This window comes from Penicillium cataractarum (assembly GCF_028827025.1).
Source record: "Penicillium cataractarum strain IBT 29864 chromosome Unknown utg000007l, whole genome shotgun sequence".
Taxonomy (NCBI): Eukaryota; Fungi; Ascomycota; class Eurotiomycetes; order Eurotiales; family Aspergillaceae; genus Penicillium; species Penicillium cataractarum.
The window spans coordinates 187,367-207,871 of NW_026622743.1; the positions used below are offsets into that span (position 1 = coordinate 187,367).

At 48.3% G+C, this 20,505-nt stretch overlaps 10 protein-coding genes across 10 annotated transcripts; 6 read left to right on the forward strand and 4 right to left on the reverse strand.

Annotated features, from left to right (window-relative positions):
• Nucleotides 1-29: 29 nt before the first annotated feature.
• On the reverse strand, nt 30-1,238 carry N7496_007701 (3' exoribonuclease family protein; the record flags this gene model as incomplete). Its single annotated transcript, XM_056700620.1, has 1 exon — nt 30-1,238. The coding sequence occupies one exon, from the start codon at nt 1,236-1,238 to the stop codon at nt 30-32; it is 1,209 nt and encodes a 402-aa protein (XP_056552683.1).
• A 1,418-nt stretch (nt 1,239-2,656) lies between these two features.
• On the forward strand, nt 2,657-2,929 carry N7496_007702 (uncharacterized protein; the record flags this gene model as incomplete). Its single annotated transcript, XM_056700621.1, has 1 exon — nt 2,657-2,929. One exon carries the CDS (start codon nt 2,657-2,659, stop codon nt 2,927-2,929), a length of 273 nt encoding a protein of 90 aa, XP_056552684.1.
• Nucleotides 2,930-3,071: 142 nt separating this feature from the next.
• N7496_007703 (putative metalloreductase transmembrane component) lies at nt 3,072-5,309 on the forward strand (the record flags this gene model as incomplete). Its single annotated transcript, XM_056700622.1, has 1 exon — nt 3,072-5,309. The coding sequence occupies one exon, from the start codon at nt 3,072-3,074 to the stop codon at nt 5,307-5,309; it is 2,238 nt and encodes a 745-aa protein (XP_056552685.1).
• Nucleotides 5,310-5,342: 33 nt separating this feature from the next.
• N7496_007704 (uncharacterized protein) lies at nt 5,343-5,905 on the reverse strand (the record flags this gene model as incomplete). The annotated part of the gene is made up of 3 exons (XM_056700623.1): nt 5,343-5,405; nt 5,440-5,684; nt 5,746-5,905. The coding sequence occupies 3 exons, from the start codon at nt 5,903-5,905 to the stop codon at nt 5,343-5,345; spliced, it is 468 nt and encodes a 155-aa protein (XP_056552686.1).
• Nucleotides 5,906-7,416: 1,511 nt separating this feature from the next.
• Nucleotides 7,417-9,102, forward strand: N7496_007705 (uncharacterized protein; the record flags this gene model as incomplete). Its single annotated transcript, XM_056700624.1, has 4 exons — nt 7,417-7,616; nt 7,715-7,849; nt 7,888-8,965; nt 9,013-9,102. 4 exons carry the CDS (start codon nt 7,417-7,419, stop codon nt 9,100-9,102), a joined length of 1,503 nt encoding a protein of 500 aa, XP_056552687.1.
• Nucleotides 9,103-9,775: 673 nt separating this feature from the next.
• N7496_007706 (NAD(P)/FAD-dependent oxidoreductase) lies at nt 9,776-11,102 on the reverse strand (the record flags this gene model as incomplete). Its single annotated transcript, XM_056700625.1, has 2 exons — nt 9,776-9,959; nt 10,015-11,102. 2 exons carry the CDS (start codon nt 11,100-11,102, stop codon nt 9,776-9,778), a joined length of 1,272 nt encoding a protein of 423 aa, XP_056552688.1.
• Nucleotides 11,103-12,305: 1,203 nt separating this feature from the next.
• Nucleotides 12,306-13,211, forward strand: N7496_007707 (EGFR-like transmembrane domain-containing protein; the record flags this gene model as incomplete). Its single annotated transcript, XM_056700626.1, is given in 5 exon segments — nt 12,306-12,418; nt 12,468-12,533; nt 12,685-12,840; nt 12,877-12,921; nt 12,941-13,211. The coding sequence occupies 5 exon segments, from the start codon at nt 12,306-12,308 to the stop codon at nt 13,209-13,211; spliced, it is 651 nt and encodes a 216-aa protein (XP_056552689.1).
• A 1,771-nt stretch (nt 13,212-14,982) lies between these two features.
• N7496_007708 (GNAT family N-acetyltransferase) lies at nt 14,983-16,017 on the reverse strand (the record flags this gene model as incomplete). Its single annotated transcript, XM_056700627.1, has 1 exon — nt 14,983-16,017. The coding sequence occupies one exon, from the start codon at nt 16,015-16,017 to the stop codon at nt 14,983-14,985; it is 1,035 nt and encodes a 344-aa protein (XP_056552690.1).
• Nucleotides 16,018-16,623: 606 nt separating this feature from the next.
• N7496_007709 (uncharacterized protein) lies at nt 16,624-17,594 on the forward strand (the record flags this gene model as incomplete). The annotated part of the gene is made up of 2 exons (XM_056700628.1): nt 16,624-16,686; nt 16,758-17,594. 2 exons carry the CDS (start codon nt 16,624-16,626, stop codon nt 17,592-17,594), a joined length of 900 nt encoding a protein of 299 aa, XP_056552691.1.
• A 1,173-nt stretch (nt 17,595-18,767) lies between these two features.
• Nucleotides 18,768-20,282, forward strand: N7496_007710 (C2HC5-type zinc finger protein; the record flags this gene model as incomplete). Its single annotated transcript, XM_056700629.1, has 1 exon — nt 18,768-20,282. The coding sequence occupies one exon, from the start codon at nt 18,768-18,770 to the stop codon at nt 20,280-20,282; it is 1,515 nt and encodes a 504-aa protein (XP_056552692.1).
• Nucleotides 20,283-20,505: the final 223 nt, after the last annotated feature.

Consider the following 20,505-nt stretch of genomic DNA (forward strand, 5'->3'; position numbering starts at 1 on the left):
TTTTGATTTTTAGGCTCATCTCTGGGCCATTAACATTGGTCTAGTATCCGTTTCATTTCATCCCATCTCTGGGCTGAGATCTCCACCAGCTGTCGAAGATCCTCGGTGTCCACAGTCCAGCCTCCATTCTTCTCCATCTTCACAATGGTCGTCTTCCCATCTTTTTGCTTGTCAACAACAATGCAAGCCCGCTCCTGAATCAAGCCCTCTTCATATCCATCTGGGTCCGCAAGGATCCACCTCTCCGGGGAGCCCTTCTTGCCCGTTTGGGTTTGCTCTGTAGCATCAGGAATAACGTTTGCACGCCATCCTGCCGCAGCATCCGCCTCAAAGACACCGAATGAGCTTGCCACAGGTAGACCACGCAGCGAAAGCTTGCGAGCATCTGAAACGCTGTCCGAGCAAACGATAGTCTCGTTGTCGACATCCCACCAAGCTTTAGGAAGCTTCGTATCACGAAGAGCGGCAAGCACGGCAGCCCAAGCAGCGTCGAAGGGGTTACCAGCGAGGGAGATTATCATGATATCAATGTGAAGAACCCAGAAAGCCTTAATTTCCCGGGGCTTGTCCTCGATAGTCGCACTCTGCTCGGCATCCACATCCATTTGTTCATTCTCGTTGTGTCGTTCTGGTTCCTCCGGTCCAAGATTGGGCTGTTGATACCAGACACGCAGGTCATCCGCGCGCACTAGTCGTGTGCTGTGTAGAAGAGAGAGGATTTGGTGGGAGAGTGACTGGGCGAGCGCAGACGGCGCCGCACCCGGAATGAAGCCCGGCGCACATCCGGTGCTCAAGGAGATATTTGGAACGAGTAGGTTGAGGTCTTCAATATGGGCGCGGTCATCCTCTGGATCTTCATCTTCGTCTTCCTCGGTTGGCTTCTCGCCAAGGTCTGCGAGACGCCGGCGCTTATTAGAACTTGAGGCCTGCGAGACGCTCCATGAGGCGATGTCTTCGGTGTGTAAGAGCTCTGCACGGACGCCGCATACGGCTGCGGTATCACCGATGCGCACTACAGCGCTGCCATTTGTATGGGTCAGAGAGCCCGCGTTGGCTGATGTGACTCGGAATTGCGAGGGAGCGCGGCCATTGGCGCGAATGGAAGGTTGGTTGCTCGCCGATGGAGGGGAAAGATGGGCAAGGAGGTAGGCGTGAGGCTGGATGCGGGCAAATTGTGATGGTGGGAGCGAGAGTGATGGAGGAACCGAAGGAGCAGCCGTTGCTGCTGGGGCGGCCATGGTAAAGAGCTTTGGTACCCAAATGTCTAGAGGATTGCGGATCGACAGACTTGACGAAAAAGCGAGCACTGGGCGGCAGAATGTTTTCCTATAAAAGGCGGTGTGCATCTTAAGCCTGAGGCATGAACTGGAACTAAAACTTGTACTACATAGTACCAACTATTCTACGCAGTTAAACATGGTTGAAAACTGAGGGAATCTGTCAATTTAGGTTGTTAAGTCTAAGTCTTCTTATTGTCTATTTGATGAAGAGATTGGTGGTTGTCATCCGCAATATGCCTGGATCCTACTCTTGTTAAAATCGTAGTAATGGAAAGCTAACTTGAACCTCGAACATGGACAAAATGAAGTCTTTTTCGGTGTACTATATATTTGACAATTATTCATATACAATCTAGGATACTGAAATAAAATTATCCATCTTTCGGTTTGTGTAATTTGGGCTCGAGTTTCCTTCCTCTGCATTTTAGCTAGAGGAAGCCAGGGCCCAAAACGGCCTCCTTGAGGCACGACCGTGTTCCATGAGCATTAGCCTGAAAAGCTTGCTGTAGGATAGAAGTTGTCGATCACTCAATGAATTGTATACTACAAGTCAATGATATCTCTCACTAGACTGTGAGATCAAAATGTATGAATATATGATGTAGGGCTAGTTAGTACAAATCTAACTACTAGCACCTCGAATGTTCACCTAAAGATGACCAAAATCATAAAGCCCTACAATTGGCTACAATACCCTGCAGGAGTTCTCTTTAGACTGTGAAACAGCCGCGAAATATTGCCTACCCTAAGCATGTTTCTGGGGTTTCTCCATAGTTACCTACTAGAGGTATGACATGTTTAACACCTCTCTCCCTCTCTCCTCTTGTTATACGGGATTTTTAATTTTAGATGTTCTATTTGTAGATATACTTTCTTCGCTTTAGCCTATATACTAGCTGTATGTCATTTCCCTATTTTTAGAAATGGCATCTCATCACACTTTCTCAGATCTATCACGGTCGCTTTACTCGGATATGCACGTCACTTGGGAGTGATTCGGTTCAGATAGCCGATTGAGAGCTAGGTACGAAATCCAAGCGCTCATAACAGAACAAAATTAAGCTAAGCTAATGGCGTACTAAAATAATAATAATAATAATAATAATAATAATAATAGCAGTATCCCCAAGTGTTAACAGTTTGCCCTGTTAGCGACAAACCATCAAGCTTCAGTCGGCTGCCGATTGGAGGCATCCCCGCCGCGCTAATGCGGTCGGATCACTTTCCATCACTCGAATCACCTCCTTTAAACGAGCCTGATTGGCTATCACAGCGCTAATCCATCACATCTCACTGGGAGTAAAGCTCACCATGTGCAGACCTGCACTCTGGCGAGACGCCCGGAGAGCCACCGTTTATTCGGTCCATGACTCGCCATGCCTCGGCCGCCTGCCATTGGCTCGGCGACGAGTCCTGCAGGACTTGTCGATGCAGTGGACTTCTTCTCGTCACAAGAGCGACGGCGCAGTGCTATTTGTGTAACCCCCGCTTCGTGCTTCCCATACATCAAGTTGACATCGCCCCTCGAAGTTGCCGTTTCGTCCTGCCACCCGTTTGATGCCTCCGTACCCGACCACCTGCGATGTCATGAACTAGGCGCAGCTATAGGTTTTGGAAGGGTGCGTCTTTACCTGCTCAAGATACATTGAGAGTTCACACAGCCAGGGTAAGATTTCTCTGCCGTTCGCCGAAATGGAAGAATCACTGGGGCTTACTATTAGGATTAGTCGCACAGGGTGCGATCGATAGCGATCAGGCTCTAGCGAATCTCCTACTTATACACAACTCAATATGGACTCCCTCAGGTCCCTCGCAAAGCGCGTCAATGTCGTCGTGTCGGCATCGACGACCCAGAAGGAGTTGGCGGAAATGAATCGAGATCCGTGGTCGCAATCCGCCAAATATGGCTACGGCTTCGTCTACTTTGCAGTTGTGTTGCTGGTCACCACATCTCTTATTCGATTCTATCATATATGGGGGGACAAGATCCGCATTGCCAAGTTCAAGGAGCAGCAATCAGCAATTTTCAGCAGCTCCCCGAACAATGTCTCGACTCCCGACGAGTACGAACTCCCTAGTGCTGGCACGGATGCTTCGAGCGCGCATTTCTTCCCAGCGCCAACCCAAATACCTCAGATCAAGCGTCGGGAATCCTTGGTACAACGAATGATTCCGCTGCAGAGGGTTATTGCATTGATGCGCTGGATCTTCTATCGACCTATCCCGGTGGTCAGAATTGGAAGTGTGGAATTTGTCTTCCCATCCCTAGCGGTTACGATCATCGTGTTGGCTGCCTTGATCTTTGTGGCTCTGTACTGCTTCCTCCCCCAGCCCTTGTACTACTGGACGATTGCCCTCGGATCACCACCTTTGGCGATTCGAGCGGGCATGCTCTCAGTCGCCATGGTCCCGTGGATTGTGGCGCTTAGCACGAAAGCCAACTTCATCTCTATGTTCACAGGATTGGGCCCGGAACGCTTGAATGGACTGCACCGGTGGTCCGCCTACATTTGCCTATTCTTGAGCCTCGTGCACATGATACCTTTCTACATCACTCCGATCTGGGAGGATGGAGCCATGATCAACTACCGCAAGTTCATCACACTGCCCCATATGTACGTGTACGGTAATGGACTCGCGGCCATCGTCCCTCTATTCGTCCTGTGCGTTCACTCGCTCCCTTTCTTCCGGCATAAACTGTACGAGCTCTTCGTTTTCATCCACATCCCCGTTTCTTGGATATTCGTAGCGATGCTTTTCTGGCATACCAAGAACTTCCTCTCATCATGGGGTTATCTCTGGGCAACCGTTGTGATCTGGATTGTCACATATGTCATCCGGTTGTTCTATCTCAACTGGACGAATCCGTTCCGTTTAGCATCTTTCATGATAGGAGAAGAGTCTGCAGTGACACTCCTCCCCCAAGGCGCAATCAAAGTGACGGTCCCAACACAAATGCGTTGGCGCCCTGGTCAGTACGTCTACTTACGCATGCCGAGTATCGCCTTCTTTGAGAGCCACCCATTTACTATTGCATCTTTGTGCAGCGATGATTTCCCGTCTGAATATGGCGAGGAGTACCGCGACTGTACCCTTGTCTTCCGGCCATCCCGTGGATTTACGCGAAAGGTATTCCGCAAGGCTTTGGAGAATGGTCCTTTCCGAACGTACACGGCCTTTTTGGAGGGACCGTATGGTGGCATGCAGCGCGAGATGGCCGCCTTTGACGACGTTATTTTCTTCGCTGGTGGTAGTGGAATCACCGCAATTGCCAGTCAGCTTCTGGACTTGATTAAGAAGATTCGAGATGGCAAAGCCATTACTAAATCGGTCAAGGTCATATGGGCACTAAAGAACGCTGAGACTATGGAGTGGTTCCAGGAAGAGCTTCGAATCTGCAAAGACCACGCACCTGCTGGTATTTTGCATTGTCATTTCTTCTTGACTGACGTCAAAGATGAGCAAAAGGACCGAGATATCGTGCAAGAGAAAATCTACGGAATGCTACAAGGCATTGACAAGCGGAACTCTGCATATATCCGCGAAGAAGCCGGAGGCGATGCCGAGAGAGAAAAGGAACTACGCCGCGAGAACGAAGACGGACTCGCCGCTTTGCCTGGAGCGTACACTGCTTCCCACGTCGCTAATAACCGGCACTATTACCAGCCAGGAATGGACCCGTATGCTGCTGCTGGGCCACACGGGTCGAATAACAATGTCCCGTTCGACTTTGGATTTGGCAGTCCTCAACCCATGCAACAAAGACAACCGGCGTCAACACCGCGCTATGCTTACTTCCAACCTGGATTGAGGCGAGACAATTGGCGGACAGATTACTTCCGTCCTGACATCTCACTGATGCTCACAGAGTTCTCGAAGAGCTTTGGACGGCGAGCGTGTGTCTTTGTGTGTGGACCGCCCAGCATGCGTGTGGAAGTGGCCAATACTGTGGCCAAGCTCCAGCAGCAAGTTATGACAGATTCATCTAGAGATGAGATCTTCTTGCATGCGGAGAACTATAACATTTAATCTAGTGCATTGCCTTGTTTGCTGCGCCTTTGTTCATTGGATACCCTTGGAGTTGGCCAAAACCACCTGTTTGACGAATGAACGCTCGATCATTACCTGTAATTAGTATATCTCAATAAAGTATATATACGTTGGATTCTTTCTGGCAATATTTGGGTACCGGTCCCTTGGCGTTCGAATGATCAAACCCCTCGTCGTTTTCGGTGATACCGAGTGACAAAAACTTATTGAAGGGGATGCGTATTTCTACCAGCTTGGTGGAAGCGTCTCCCTGCTGGTCTGATTGTGAATACGATTGCACCCAGGGACTGGCTTCAGCGACCGTTTTCACTACATCATAAATCGGCAATCGAATCAACTCGACTAGCCCGAAATCTATTTAAAATAGGAAACAAAAGAATGTGATATCGTCAAAACTTTGTTCGTAACGTCCAACCTTTGCAGATTCCTCGGGAGCTAGCGAGAACAATGGTAGAGGACGGATAAAGAGCTCCCCCAAAAACAATCAATCCAAAGTGTGCCCCGTCATTGAGTTGCTGAGCAGCACCTGCAATGGGAATGACAACGAGAGTGCCGATGCTCACCGAAGTCCACATAGTTCCCACTCTTTTCCCATAATCTTCTATTTCGCAGATCTGAGATATACAGACCGGCGCGATACTAATTGCTGATCCGCAAAAGAATCCGAAAATTACCGCATAACTGATGACTATTCCTAGATTTCGAGGATTGACTAAATCACCCGAAAGTCACAAAATGAGGGTGAGGATGGAACACATCAAACAGCTCACCGTCATTACGTTGAATCGACCAAGGCGATCCGCAATCAGGCTGGGAAGGAAACGTCCAAATATTGCACCAAGGTTCAGGAAAACGAGAACCCCATAAGACATTCGCTCACCAAGACCAACATCAAGTGCATAAGATGTGATAGCGATCTCTGAGCCTATCAGCACACCCGATGGTGAAATCGTCTACAGCCTATTGTGGAGAGAACAAAAGATACCACTATTCTAATAATTACGTGTTGAATTCAGCAGTTCAGACAATTAGAGATTCTCCACTACAATCTTTGGTATTATTATGGACTACTTCCCGGTTATATCAGAAGGCAACCTACCTTTGTCACGATGTGGGCATGGCCGTGGTATATCATCTATCAAGTTGAGCTTGAGCATAGATCATTATTCAAACTAAAAGCTTAGACAGCTGATTCTAAGGGAGATGGTGGTCAAAACCACGGGTATACCACTAATTAATCAATTACATAATATTGGAAGCATCCATTAGAAGCTTGAGATATTGATTGATCTACTAGATGACTAGTTGAAACTTCCTCACAGACCTAGCGAAGAGTATACAATCCCTATAATCCAGTCATATCGTAATAGCATCGCGTTTCACATATCTTCGCGTTGTTACTGCATGTATTATTTCAACTGTTATATTCCCTAGTCAAGGAATAGTCTATCTCGAATAATTGGTAATTCTCACAGATAAAGGGGAGTTAGCTCTCAGTCCTTCTTATCATCGGGACTTCCCGATTTAGGTCAAATTCGGAGCCGGACACTCGAGCTTGAAGGGCACCTAACAGCAATCTATGACTATTAGTTGTGGAAGGTAGGCTCGTATCCGCCCACGTGAACGGTAATTTTTAACACCTACACAGAGTATGGCTGCCGGCCCAGGTTACTCTAGTCTTTAACACTGCTTTCTGTGGTAGTTTCAGTCGGCTTTTACCGGCTGGGTAGCCAGGCGGTGCATGCGGAGACGGTATCCCGCCGTGCCCACTTGAGGGAGCACTCTGAACCACACAGAATGGATGTATTTATCTTACCTGGACGCGATTGCGGGGAAGAGTGGAGCAAATCTGGGGTCATAATCTCTCTTTAAAATGGATAAGATAAATAGAGATCAGTATTTCATATTGCGGTGACTGAGATGATAGCAGAGCACTTACACAAGTCCTGCAAGATACAGCACGAGTTTCCACACTTATCATTTTGATTAACAGCGTACCCTCTTATTTTGACTGCAATCTTTGCACTTATCTTCGCAATTATCTTTTCTTCCAATTATCGTTTCTTCCAAACTCACACGTGAGAAAATGGATACAGCTGATAAAAAGGCTGACCAGTCCGAGACTGCCGAGAACTTTTCAATTCTTACCCAGGCGCAATACCAACTCGAGCATCGGGAGCAAAAAGACATGGAGCCCATCAAAGACGAGATGCCAACATCAATCTTGCAAGATCCTTTTTCGGGAGAAGAAGGCACTCAAGTACAATATCGGATCATGAAGTGGTGGTATGTGTCTTCCTTTCCCGGTTGAACGCATGAATATATCGCCTAACCTCCTTGAAAGGCATTGTGCCATTTGTAGGTTTTCACGAAAATATCAACAGCTCTGAACTTGGCACTAAGCAGATTTCAGTGATGATCGCTCAGTCAATTTCATTAGGAGTTCTTTCTCTCCCATCGTCAATGGCAACCTTGGGTTTTATTCCGTATGTTGAAAAAACTACCCTGAAGCAAACCTCGTAAATATTTGCCCTTTTACTTACGCCTCCATATTCAGTGGCTGCATTCTAATTCTCGGTATCGGGGCATTGACAACGTACACCGGATATGTGCTTGGGCAATTCAAACTACGCCATCCTCATATTCATAATATGTCGGACGCAGCGGAAATTCTGTTCGGGACCTGGGGTCGCGAAATTGTTACTGTGACCCAGATCATCTTTTTCGTCTTCTTGATGGGGGCTCATATATTGACATTTTCAATCATGATGAACACTCTAACCGATCATGGCGCTTGCACGATAATATTTTGTCTAGTGGGAGCCATTATCTGCTTCGTACTGACCCTTTCAAGGCGCCTACAAGACGTTTCATATTTAGGGATCATATGTAAAAGGGATTCTTGTTCTTCCTTATATACACAGACTGACCAGATACCAGCTTCATTATCCATTTTTATCTCTGTTACGGTCACCATCATTGCCGTCGGTATTGAAGCTCCCGATATCAAAGCCTATTCTGTTAACCACCCAACACTGCTTTCTGGCTTCTCAGCTTCTCTTAATATCATCATCTCCTTTGCAGGCCATCTAGCCTTTTTTAGCTTCCAATCAGAGCTAGCAGAGCCTCGGGACTTTACGAAAGCATTAGTTGCTCTTCAGGTGACTGACACTTCTCTATACCTCGTCGCAGCTGTCGTCATTTATTATTATGCTGGCGCGGACGTCAAAAGTCCGGCGCTTCTCAGCACCAGCACTACTGTTGCGAAAGTTGCCTTTGGAATTGCCCTCGGAACGATCGTTATTGCCGGTGTTATTATTGCCCATGTCGGCGCCAAAACAATTTACGTTCGATTGTTTCGAGGCACTAATAGAATGAACGAAAGTTCCTTGGTGTCTTACGGCACCTGGGTGCTTATTGTTTTACTCCTCTGGACGATTGCCTGGGTCATCGCAAATGCTATCCCCGTTTTCAATGATCTTCTGAGCCTTTTGGCCGCGGCATTTGCTAGCTGGTTTTCATTTGGATTGGAGGGCTTGTTTTGGCTGCATATGAACCGAGGAAAGCTTGACACAAAGCGCAAGATTGTTCTTGCGGTTCTCAACGTTTTTCTTGTTGTTATTTGCGTTTTAATGGTAAGTTGAATCTATTGAGTTTTAATACGGATGACTGACGGAAACAGTGTGGGATGGGACTTTGGGCAACGGGGAAAGGAATTTCAATCAGCGCCAAGAATGCCCATGGTGCCTTCTCTTGTGCAGACAACAGATAAAAGTTCCCGGGGCGGTTTGACGTGTATTTAACGGGAGCACTACTTATTCCTGACTTGGAAATTTTGTTCTGTGGAAACAGTACTCGAGCAGACTGCTGGAAACACGATGGCATTTCAGTTTAGACATTGCTCCTAACCCCTTTCATTCCCATGATCATCTTGATTGGAATCACCAGAGAATCAGCTTACCAGTGGCCCTGACCACTTTGCCTACCCATCCAGGGCTAGGGTGGTCCGGTCCAACTTTCAATAAAAACGGTTCTCCAATGTGAAGAAAATCACCCATCCCCTCCTACATACCTCTATACTAATCACCAACATGGGTAGAATTCAACTTCCTCGCCATTGTACAGAATTAAGCATAGACAACACCGATATTGCCCCTGTGGCTTGATGTACAAGTTCTCTCCTTTTTTCACTGACTGAGAGTCAAAACCACCCATCTATTCGTGCCTTTTCATTCACCAGGCAGATTGTCCAGCGAACCATTAGTTCACATAACTTGGGGCCGCCTCTAATTCAGAGTCCTTCACATTAAGCTACAGTTATTACGATGTAAAAAGAATTTTAACATGTCGCCTGAAATTTTCAAACTTTCCAATTAGGGTTTAATTTACACTTGCAACTCCTGAAATATGAATCCCACGTCCACCTCTGAATCGAAATGAAGACACTAAAGCCTAGACAGCTCCTCAGCATTCAAAGCTCGACGAGGCGGACCCCCTCTGCTACCATCTCCACGAGAAATAGGAGCCGATGATCGTCCTAATTTCCACTTTTTCTTCTGAGTTTCAGACGCCTTTCCTTCAAAGCTGTCTGCCACGTAGCGACCCAGCACGGGAAGAAACTTGAACGCGCTGTTGTACTCATTAGTTTGACTTCGTTTGCGAGTTTTGGAGCAAATTTGCTTACTGTCCGCTGTCTCCAGTCGCGATAAAGAGATTTTTGAAATCGTAGTGATAGTCGACAATAAAGTCTCCCTTCGGGGTGTCTGAATACCAACACAACCGGCGATTTGAGAACTCTTTATCTTTGAACTGGGGGAAGAAAGTAGACAGTCCGTCCTTGAGTGCTAGTTCAGCATCTGCGGGGAGAAATGCGGATTTGATATTGCTGAGGCCCAAGCGCGGTGCTGATAACGGTCGTCTTAACGAACTCGATGGCTGAGATACTTCATATCCGTAGCCATGTCGCGCCATTTTCAAAATATGGGTTTTGGGGGTTGGAGGGAAAATGAACCATCCAGTTGAAAGGTTAATTATCACCGGGCAGCTTTTCAGTTCCTCGGCTTCTTTCTCTGTCAATTGGATGAACCCAACCGGTTGACTGGTTGAAATTGAGACATTGTCCATGTCGATCAGATGAGGCGTCCGCGCCCCTGTAGCCAGGATGGTAACATGCGACCTGAGAAAAGCTCCGGTACTGGTTTTCAAAGCTATGACTTTGTCACCATCTTTGATTAGAGAAGAAACCGTACCTTCAGCTCCAACAACGAAAGAAACTCCCGCCAAAACGCATTTCCGGGCCACTTCCTGGATGCTCTGCTTTGCGTCCGCCCAGCCAGAAATGGGATTGATATACCCTCTGATACTCTTGAGATCCCCCTGCACCGCGGGGTAGCGCTTTTTAATTTCTTCTTCTTCCAAACTCTCAACCCTTAGCCCCATTTTCTCGAGATTCTCCCGAGATTCTTCGAGATACGCGTGGGTATTATCCTGGGCGACACAAAGAAGACCACTTCGATGAAAAAAGGGAGCAAATTCCTCCTCCCATCCTTGCATAGCCTCCAATCCCATCTTGGTGTAGAATTCATCGGCATAGTCAGGCCTAATGACCCTTGAAATATCAACGCTTGATCCATCAAGCACAGGAGGAAGGTCACGATCCAGAACCAAAACGTTGTATCCCCGTTGCGCAAGCTCCAAGGCTGTCGTCAGCCCAAACAATCCAGCACCAACAATAGTAACACGCTCGGACTTTGAAATGACAGGGGTAGGCATTTTGTCTGTGCAGATGTAGATTAGAAATGAGAAAGGATTTGAAGTATCAAGGAAAATGTGGAATTAAATGGGAAAATTCTTCTCGTCGTGCCACGCGGGTTCTCTTCATTAATATAAGTCTCAGTATTGATAACTAAAATCACTATAGTATCAACCCAGATTTACGGTCCTCCTCGCGAAAAGGGAAGTAGTGCATGGCCGAATCGTGTCCTCGCTCGGGGCCACCCGGATACAGGCCCGGGATTCAATCGGTGGAGACGGAGGACTGCCGCGCGCCGCCCCAAGGCCATGGCAGTCTCCCCGTCCCTACCTCAAGGACGCAAGGCCGTGTTAATCTAGTCATATGAGTTATTTACACCCTATAATCTCTTTATCAATGCATATATATTTGACTAATTAAATGTTCCCTTTTGATAAGTGGAGGATCCGAAGACCTGGAAATAACAAATCAATATTTTTCAGCTATGCCTTTCGTGACTTTGTCCAGCTCAAGCCTCCACCGAATCCCCCATCTGGAAGGGGCGCCATCTTATGTACATTTCGGTTTGTCAAAAGTCCCACCTATTGTCGCTCGTGAAGGAAATAAGCCTGACTCGAAACAGTTGATACCTTTGGAACTCCCCTGGCTGCCGGGACCCAAAACCCATTAACCGGGTCGTTATTCTATATCGAGAGCACAGACGATAGTCAAGAGCTACGGCCTTATAGTTACGATGAGACCGGTGTAGTTTTGAAAGGTAACATACTATCCATATCCTCTCGGGGTGTTAAAAATCTCGAACTTGAAAAGCTTATACGACCACTAGGGACACTGACAATCGAGGATGAGACCGGGAAGACCGCAACTTTGGAGAAAGGTGATACTTTTTTCATCCACCGAGGCAGCAGAATAAAGTTCACAACGGCCAATTTCGGTATAGCATTCAAAGGTGCCTCTCGTTGGAAGAATGTATCCAAATTGTAATCTAGACAATTACACCAAGGTTATTAATTGAACCAGTTTACTATACAAAACACAAAGAAATTTTGGTCCCTGGGAAATCAACCACTGGCTTAGTGGTAAAATACCACTTGATGCGTTGACATGCTATCACTAGTGTCTCGCCTATGAAACTTACGACGAACCGTCTTAAAAAAGGCCGTCGCCTATCGCGAGCCCCCTTTCCTCGTGGGTTTTCAATAATCCTACCTTCAACAACCATCATGACAAGCCCCACACCCGTACCACTTACCACCACCTTCTCGCTGCCGGCCGCATGTACTACCGACACTTGGTACATTGAGTACCTGTCTGGCACTAATTACTACGACACCACGTAATCGATGCCAGCGACTCTGGTTGGTGGTTAAGTCAGGGGCCTACAGACTAGAGCAGCTGCTTTTTCCCTCGGGATATGCGACCAGCACCAACTCTTACTTCTCGCCGGGCGTGTGTCCATCAGGCTATTGGATAGCCAGCCAATCGGTTGATTGTATTAACGGTAATGTCGAGACTCGGGCAACCTGCTGTTCGAAGTGAGCTCAAGCCGTGTATATCTTCTGACTGGTTATTGACCATAATTTGTGTGACTAGAGTTTATAGCGCCCAAACCGAAAATGGCATAGTTTGGTACTCAGCGAACCGGTGCACCTCCTATAATAGCGACTCTAGCTACCTATGGATATTCACAAAAGCCGGTATAACATCTAGTATGAGGACCGCTGGTGGCATTAATGCTAAGGCCATCTTCATTCGCTGGTAACCATCCGATTTTGCGACGCGAACCACCACTAGCACAGGAGTCAGCTCGACGGTATCGCCTCACGGCCACATATTAGGGTAACACACCGATAGATAGACAATCTTCGAAAGTATGGGTTGCTGGTCCTGTTATTGGAGCCGTGATTGCGATTACCTTGATTGCGCTCGCCGTGATCTGGTATAATCGACGACGAAAGTATCAACCAAAAAATAATGAAAATGGCTCTCAGCCTGGAATTTGGCATGATAAGCCAGAACTGCCGATCAACGGTGCCCAAGTGTTCGAGGCCCCTTCCGATACTGTCCCCTCTTCCAAAAAGCCTGCGGGGGAGCTTTCTGCGGCGAATGCTGTCTTTGAATTGCCATAGTTAGATTCTTAAGAGGAACCATCGCAGATGAGATCGAGGATTAGAGATATGGACTTCCCAATATCGCGGATGCAAAGAAAAACCTTCCTGTGTCTTATATTTCACCGTTTTTTTCCTGACGAAATTGTCTCTATTCCACTCTCAAAAATTGACAATTTCTAGCTAACTTTATCCGACGAAGTATAGTTCTGTATAGGGATACGAAGTTGAGATTGTGATTTATTGATAGAGTTGCACTAATTGGCCATTCATCTTCGATAGTAATTTGTAAGGAAAACGAGGCGCATCGAGTAGGTCGATTAAAATCCCTATCAGGGATTATATCCCAATGGCAGACAATTTCTGGTGAAGTCCAATATTCAACTAAGTTTGGAATATTTCGTGATTGAAGAGGACAGACAATCGACCCAGATAGTCTATTTCTAATCTGTAGGTGATTCCGACCCTTGTATAAGTGAAAATCACGGAACCACTAGAGCAGGCATACCATTCCCATTCCCAGCTATGACTTTCATTTCGGTTAACGATACGGTGGTCGGCAACCCGAGGACCTAACGCACGTGAGCGGGAACGGTCCGAAGGCAGCCGCCATTTTCCCAGCCGAACCCTAGTTCCTTTGGAGCTTTTGTGGATCGTTGACATAACATGGGAAGGAAAAGTTGCTAGATAGTCCTCAGAAGTGGGAATGGGTGGCGTAGCCACGCTGTAGATCATCGGTCGATGTCTGAAATAGAGAAGTTATTTAAAGAGGTTCAATATTCCTCAATTGCTGTTGGGGAGAGAGGGAAAAGATATCTTTAACAACAGGATACTTTTGTTTTCGGAATCGCCTAAATATGGAGACTACGAATCTTGTGAAGCTCATTATTCACGCTCTGCAGTCTGTAATCGCTCTCGTGGTGATCGGCTGTTCTGCAGGAGAGCTGTCGTCGTATGCATCTAGCGCCTATGGGCTAGCTATTTTCACAGTAAGCTGGCTTCGCATCCTTTTTGCTGCTTCAACTACTTAGTTGGTGGGATCCCTAACTTCATATAGGCCGTCGCTACCATTTTTGTTGCTGTTTTCATCGCAACCGGATCGTTGATTGCCAAATATGCCTATAAATTTTGGATTTCCGTTGCAGCAAATGCCTTTACTGCCATTTTCTGGGTTGCTACAATAGCTACCTTAGCCCATCGCCATTCAGGTGGCTGTGGGGGCTATAAAAGTGACCATTGCTATAAAAAGCGCTATGTGAAGGGGTCACACTCCTTTTGGGTAGCTAATCTTGCACTGAGTGTTATTGATGGGTAAGACTTTGAGAATCAACCTCTAGTCGCCCATTACCACCGTATGCTAATTCCGAATATCTTAGATTGTTATCAATCATTTTGTTAGGGATGTCCTGCTGGATGAAGCGGTCGTCTGGTTCCCTATGATTATTTAAACTAGATGGGGGTTTTTGGGCAGCAACATTTCCTCCGAGCATTAAAATTTTAATGCTGTTGATGGTTTCCTACGGGTTCAATTTAGGGGTTGGATGAACATATGTTCCGCCTAATAATGTGAGAAAGAATCACTGGTTTAGAGTATTTCCCCTTCATTTACCGCATAGAAGTGCATCGACCTAGTATCATTGAAAAGTTCTTCCAAGTATCGAGGTTGAATCTCATATATCACAAATGTCCGCGCAATAGCATTGTGTGACTGGATAAAGACTTGTCATCATGTATAGGGTATCCAAAGTAAATCTAACAACAAACATGCAAGTCGCTCCAACACATGCACAGACTACCTCCGCTGAGGCTTATTTCCATTCTCCTCCTCTGCCTTGCGCTTCCTCGAGGGCGTCATTTCATCCTTTTCCAGGACTTGAGATTCGCCCAATAGTTGCACGCCGTGATCATCCTCTTCGCTATCTTCAACATCGAGTTTCTCCCACCCTTCATCGTCGGGGTCACTTCGAACTGTACTCTGTGAGGCATCCTTCTTCTCAGTGATTGGACTTGGACCATTGTCCTCTTCGTCCCATTGTATGTCTAACCGCACGACTCTGGCTCCTGAAGGCTGTAATCGACGATAGTATCCCTCCACAACACCGTCCTGCACCTTGAATCCACGAGCGATATACCATCTCAAGCCATCCTCGTTAGCTTCGTGGACATGCGCGGTCACGAAGCGGATATTGTAGTGCTTCACGATATCGGATAATCGAAGTTTATCCTTGGGATCTCGTGGCGATGCATAAAGAAGGGAGTTCAATAGTGAGGCAGCCACGCCATGGCCGCGGTAAGGTGACAACAGATGGAGTGTTTGGATATAGAGGTTCGTGGCAACATGGCCTTGAACTTCTTGAACTGGATCTTGTCTCTCCAGGCGACACCGAATACCCCCAATCACTTTATCTGATCCAGACGAGGCGCTCAAGTTCGGCGCAGCAGCAACCGGGTGGTCATGGTAGATCGCGACGCGTGATAGAGACGCGACGATGGGGTCTGTGATGGTGGTCGTGTAGAACGAGCTTGGATAGCGGATAGGCAACAGTAACCCCGTTATCCTCGTCAAGGAAGGAATATGAGCCGTGCGAATCGTTTCTACCGTGATATGCGAGTGAGGGGTTGCATGGCTCGCGGAGAGATCCCCCGGGTAAGGCGTAAACGGCTCTTGGCTGGAGGCATTCGCGGTCGGTCGAGGGCTCGCGACTGCGGACCGCGGCGGTTGAGGTGGAAGCGGATGAATAGGCGGCTGAGCCTGTCGAGCCGGAGGAGGAGATACAGGCGGGTTCGAGGACCGCGCCGGGCTTTTGGCAAAGAATTGGTAGGCCATTTGGAGGAGGCTCTCGAGGGGACAGGAACAAGAAGATGAGGGAGGGCGAATGCGGAGATGGCGATAAGATAAGCCCGGATGAGAACAACCTGCCAGCCTCATTCGTGCCAGTCCGCCTCATCTCCTTCCCTCCGACGATCAGCCAGTAGGCTCCTCAATCGGTGAGTTACTTGCTCTTTGTTGCCTTGGATGAATCCGGTCCAAGGCAGGGATCTATTGTCTGCCTTGATTCATCTTGCTATGTCCCCCTAATCGATCACGTTGGTCGGCCCATTATTCACGGGACCCCGAGGCTCTTTCAACCTCAGCTAACCGGGTCTTCGAGTCACTAGGGTATTACATCCAACGCCGTTCTTTTTCACCTACTCGTTTTACCTCTTCGCTCCCCTCTACTTATGCTTGATACCCTGCGATACCTCGGACCGACTCCGACCTCTCTACTTCGATTAGCATCTCCTGCATAGATTTCCGGCGCATGGAGAACTAGATCGTGACCCGCGGCGCGAAAAGGGTTCCGAACTGTGTCGCCGGCAGATACAGCTCTCAGCTTTCCGCCATCCAGGAACGGATACAATTGGGGGTTGATACCTCCGGACGACTTCAATCATGGCCGACTCCAACACCGCGAGCCGCAGGCCGACCTACCCTGCCGGAACAATTGCTAAAGTGGTATGTCATCGGATCAACCACTACGCTGGGCCTCGAATTTGGGACTCTACTTAACCCCGGGATTAATCTAGTCAACCGACATCTTGAATGAGACCTTCCATAACATCATCCATGACCTCGTCGCCAAGGTCCACCGCGAGGAAAAAGTGGCGCGCATGCGCTCCGCGGTGGTCGTCGCTCGCCAGAAAGCCGAGGAAGAGGCAACCGTCCCGGATGAAACCCCCAGCAAGTCAGTCGCCGCCGATGGAAAAACAAAAGAAGTTGTGATAGATGCGGCCAAACTTGCAAGCACACACCTCGAGACCGATGCTGCTACATTCGACCATGGGAAAGTCTTCCTGAAGGGGAATCCCATGCATACCGTCAAGGAAATCATCTGCCCTGACTGCCGTCTCCCACGCCTCTCATATCCCCCAGTCGGTGCAGGTTACCGACCTCCTCCCGATCCGAACGCTGAATACTGCCAGAACGGTCCATTGATTACACTGCCGGGCCACGACGTTCACGGGAAAATGTTTGCCGTGATGCCGAACCCGAAAAAGAAAAAGTCCGACAAGGACAGCACTATCCCTGAAGTTCCGACCAGCAAGTGCCCCATCTGCCCGCGCTATTTCGTCATGAATCGAGTAGCTCAGCACTTGGATCGCTGCATGAACATCTCCGGCCGTGGCAGCAGTACCCGTAATAAGACACCCACCGACAGCGGCGCTAGTGGCGCTAGCAGTCCGACCTCATCTGCTCCCAAACGTCCACATGAAGAAGACGAGGGCAGTCCCAGTCCTACCAAAAAGAAGAAGCTGAACGTGTCCAAGAAGGCCTCAAGTACGAAGCCGGGGCCAAGCAAGCTTAAGAACTCATTTACGGTGGAGGATAATGACGACGATGTGAAGAGTGAAAACGCAGACTGAAGGGGACCTATGATGAACGCTTCCCTCCTGGAGGCCTTCCATATTCCCTCTCGTGGTTTCCACGTTTTCCGTGTTGCTTTTTGTTCCTTTCTGGGAGTACCCGGCGTTTGACTGATGGTTTCAATGTGCTTATGGCGTCTCTGGGTCTGGTCTGACCCACACAAGAATTTGCATAGATGACGATGATGATGAGGGTGGGATAGGATTGTACATTACTTCATACCATACACTGGGCCTTAGCACGGCATTTCTTTCTGGTTTAATGTGATCATTCACCGAGATTTCCCGGAGGTTTATGATGGTGCTAGCGCTTTTGTATATCGCGTAGCCGACATCGGAGCAGGTATCCGGAAATGTGCTTACAGTGAGGTTGCCTTTTGGGCCTCCATGAAATTCGAGTCTTGCATACAAGTATAAGTGACAACACCCCTACAAGGCGTGTGTCAGGGAGACTATGTATCTATTGGACTTGAACGTTTCTAGACTATGACCGAGACGGTTAAACTTGGCAAATCACGACGGGGCTTTTTAAGACCCTTGTGTTTACGTATCGTTCAACCGGCTACATCTGTGTTCTAGGGTTAATCTCTCGATCAAAGTTCTCCTTTGCTAGTAAGCCAGAGAGAAAGCGCTCATATAAATTAGTGTGTACTGTAGGTATGCACTCTAGTTTGAGGTGCTTATTCTGAATGCACTTATGTACCTCTTATGATCTTTACTTGCCAAAATCATAGTTAGTGAAGAGCACAAGTGTCCACTATATCTCATAGTACCGAGAAAGAGTGAGAAAGAGCTATATCAATCTTTCCAATGATTTAAGTAGGTGATTGACTAAACTATATTGGGCTTCGCTATGCTGAAAGTGGCCCGAACTTCCACTTGAGGCCGCGGAGATGGTTAGTAGAGAACTTGTTTGTCATTCCCAACAATAGAACGTCACCATACAAGATGCACAGAAAAGTAATAGATTCCGCTGAGTTGTAAATACCATATGATTGGTCAAAAGCTCAAGTTGCTTTTTTACTGACTTAAATTGTGTCAGCTTGTCGGGGTATAGATCGGGCATAGTTCAAATGTGGGGAGCTCCGCAGGCACGTCGCCACTTCCGCTGCTTGACCTGAACCGTCTTGTTTCTTGCTTCTTGCTTCTCACCAACTTCACAACACCATAGCCATGCCGGACCTCTCAGCCTGGGCCCTCCCTCGGCTCAGCCAGCTGATTCCTCTCGATGAGGAGTCGCTGAAGCAAATTGTTGACTATTCGGCCTCCCTCTCAAAAGACGCTTGCGCCGATCACCTGAAAAACCTCCTCGGCGACTCCCCCGCAGCTCTCGAATTTATCACCTCCTTCAATGCGCGTCGAAACGACGGACCTCCCGCAGCCTCACCCGCTCAGAGCTATACTTCCGCAACCACACATACCCAAGAGCGACCGAAGGGGAAAAGCAAAAAGGAGAAGAAGCCATTGCACAGTGCGGGTCCCCCACGTCGCCCTGATAACTATGGTGATGTGGGTGGAGGCTACATGAAGTCCCAGCAGGGAGAGGACTATATGTCTGCCAGCAAACCTACAGCGCATGCAGCAGTACTGTCTGCGCCCGGATCCTCCGCCTCTTCTCGTGCTCATTCACCAAAGCCCCCGGCACCCTCGAAACCGCCTCCATCAGCATCGGGCCCCGTCCTGTCGGATATGCTACCAAATGTGCGATCAAAAACAAGCAAGCCGAGTCGGCAAGGAGGTGGTGGTGGGAGTAATTCAGGAAGCTCTTCAAAGTCAGGTGGATCGCTGACCACCAACAATATCTCGGATCTAACGGCCGCGATTGCTATGCTGGAGGTCTCGACGAACCCGACTCTGGGTTCAGAGAAGCGCAAATGCAACTGTTATGCTACGATTCACCCTCTATTTGACCCGGCCCCCAACTGTGTCAATTGCGGCAAAATTATCTGTTCACTGGAAGGTCTCCAGCCCTGCTCGTTCTGTGGCACACCCCTTCTCTCAGCGGAGGAGATCCAGGGTATGATCAAGGAACTGCGTGTGGAGCGTGGGCAAGAGAAGATGCGCGCTCATAATGAAAGTGTCCACCACGAAGGTGGCCCAAGACCAACGGGCTCTGGAACAGCCCCTCCAAGCAAGTTGGATGCGGCAAGGGCTCACCGGGATAAGCTGCTCCAGTTCCAGGCACAGAATGCCCGTCGAACCAAGGTTGTCGACGAAGCTGCCGACTTTGAGACTCCAAACGTGGCGTCCACATTATGGATGAGTCCCGCTCAGCGAGCGCTCGCCTTGAAAAAGCAGCAGCGTATCCAAAGGGAATTAGAGGAGAAGGCTCGTCCAGAATGGGAGAAGAAGAAGACCGTGATGAGCCTCGATATCAAGGGTGGCAAGGTCCGAAGAGTGTATCAATCCGCGGCCGTTGAATCTACCCCAGTTGTTAATGAGCCAGAGCCCGACGACGTCGTCGAGCCCGAAGGAACATCATCGAGAGGGCACGCGTTCAGTCACAATCCCCTTCTTGCAGCGGGAGGACTGATGCGTCCAGTCTGGCGCGCTCCCGAAGGCAAAGAGACCAACCCCGAAGAGCGGGCAGAGCGGAAACAAACGTGGCGTCGCGTGCAGGATGACAATGACGATAACGAGCAGTGGATTTTAGATGGTGGGTTGCATGGACATGATGAGACGGTTTGATCCGATACGTCCAGTTCGACAAGCCGCCGAGTTCATTTTCTGATTCGTGGAGGAGCGTTGCACTACGGGATATGCTGGATAAGCACTACTGGCCTCGGCCATATTAGGTTGGGGCACTTGAATCATATCAACGGTGGATGACCCCAATTACAACTTCCTGCTTGGGGATTTGCTTTCGGGCATACTATCCTATTGAGAGACATTCCGTCCTCTACTTCTCCAT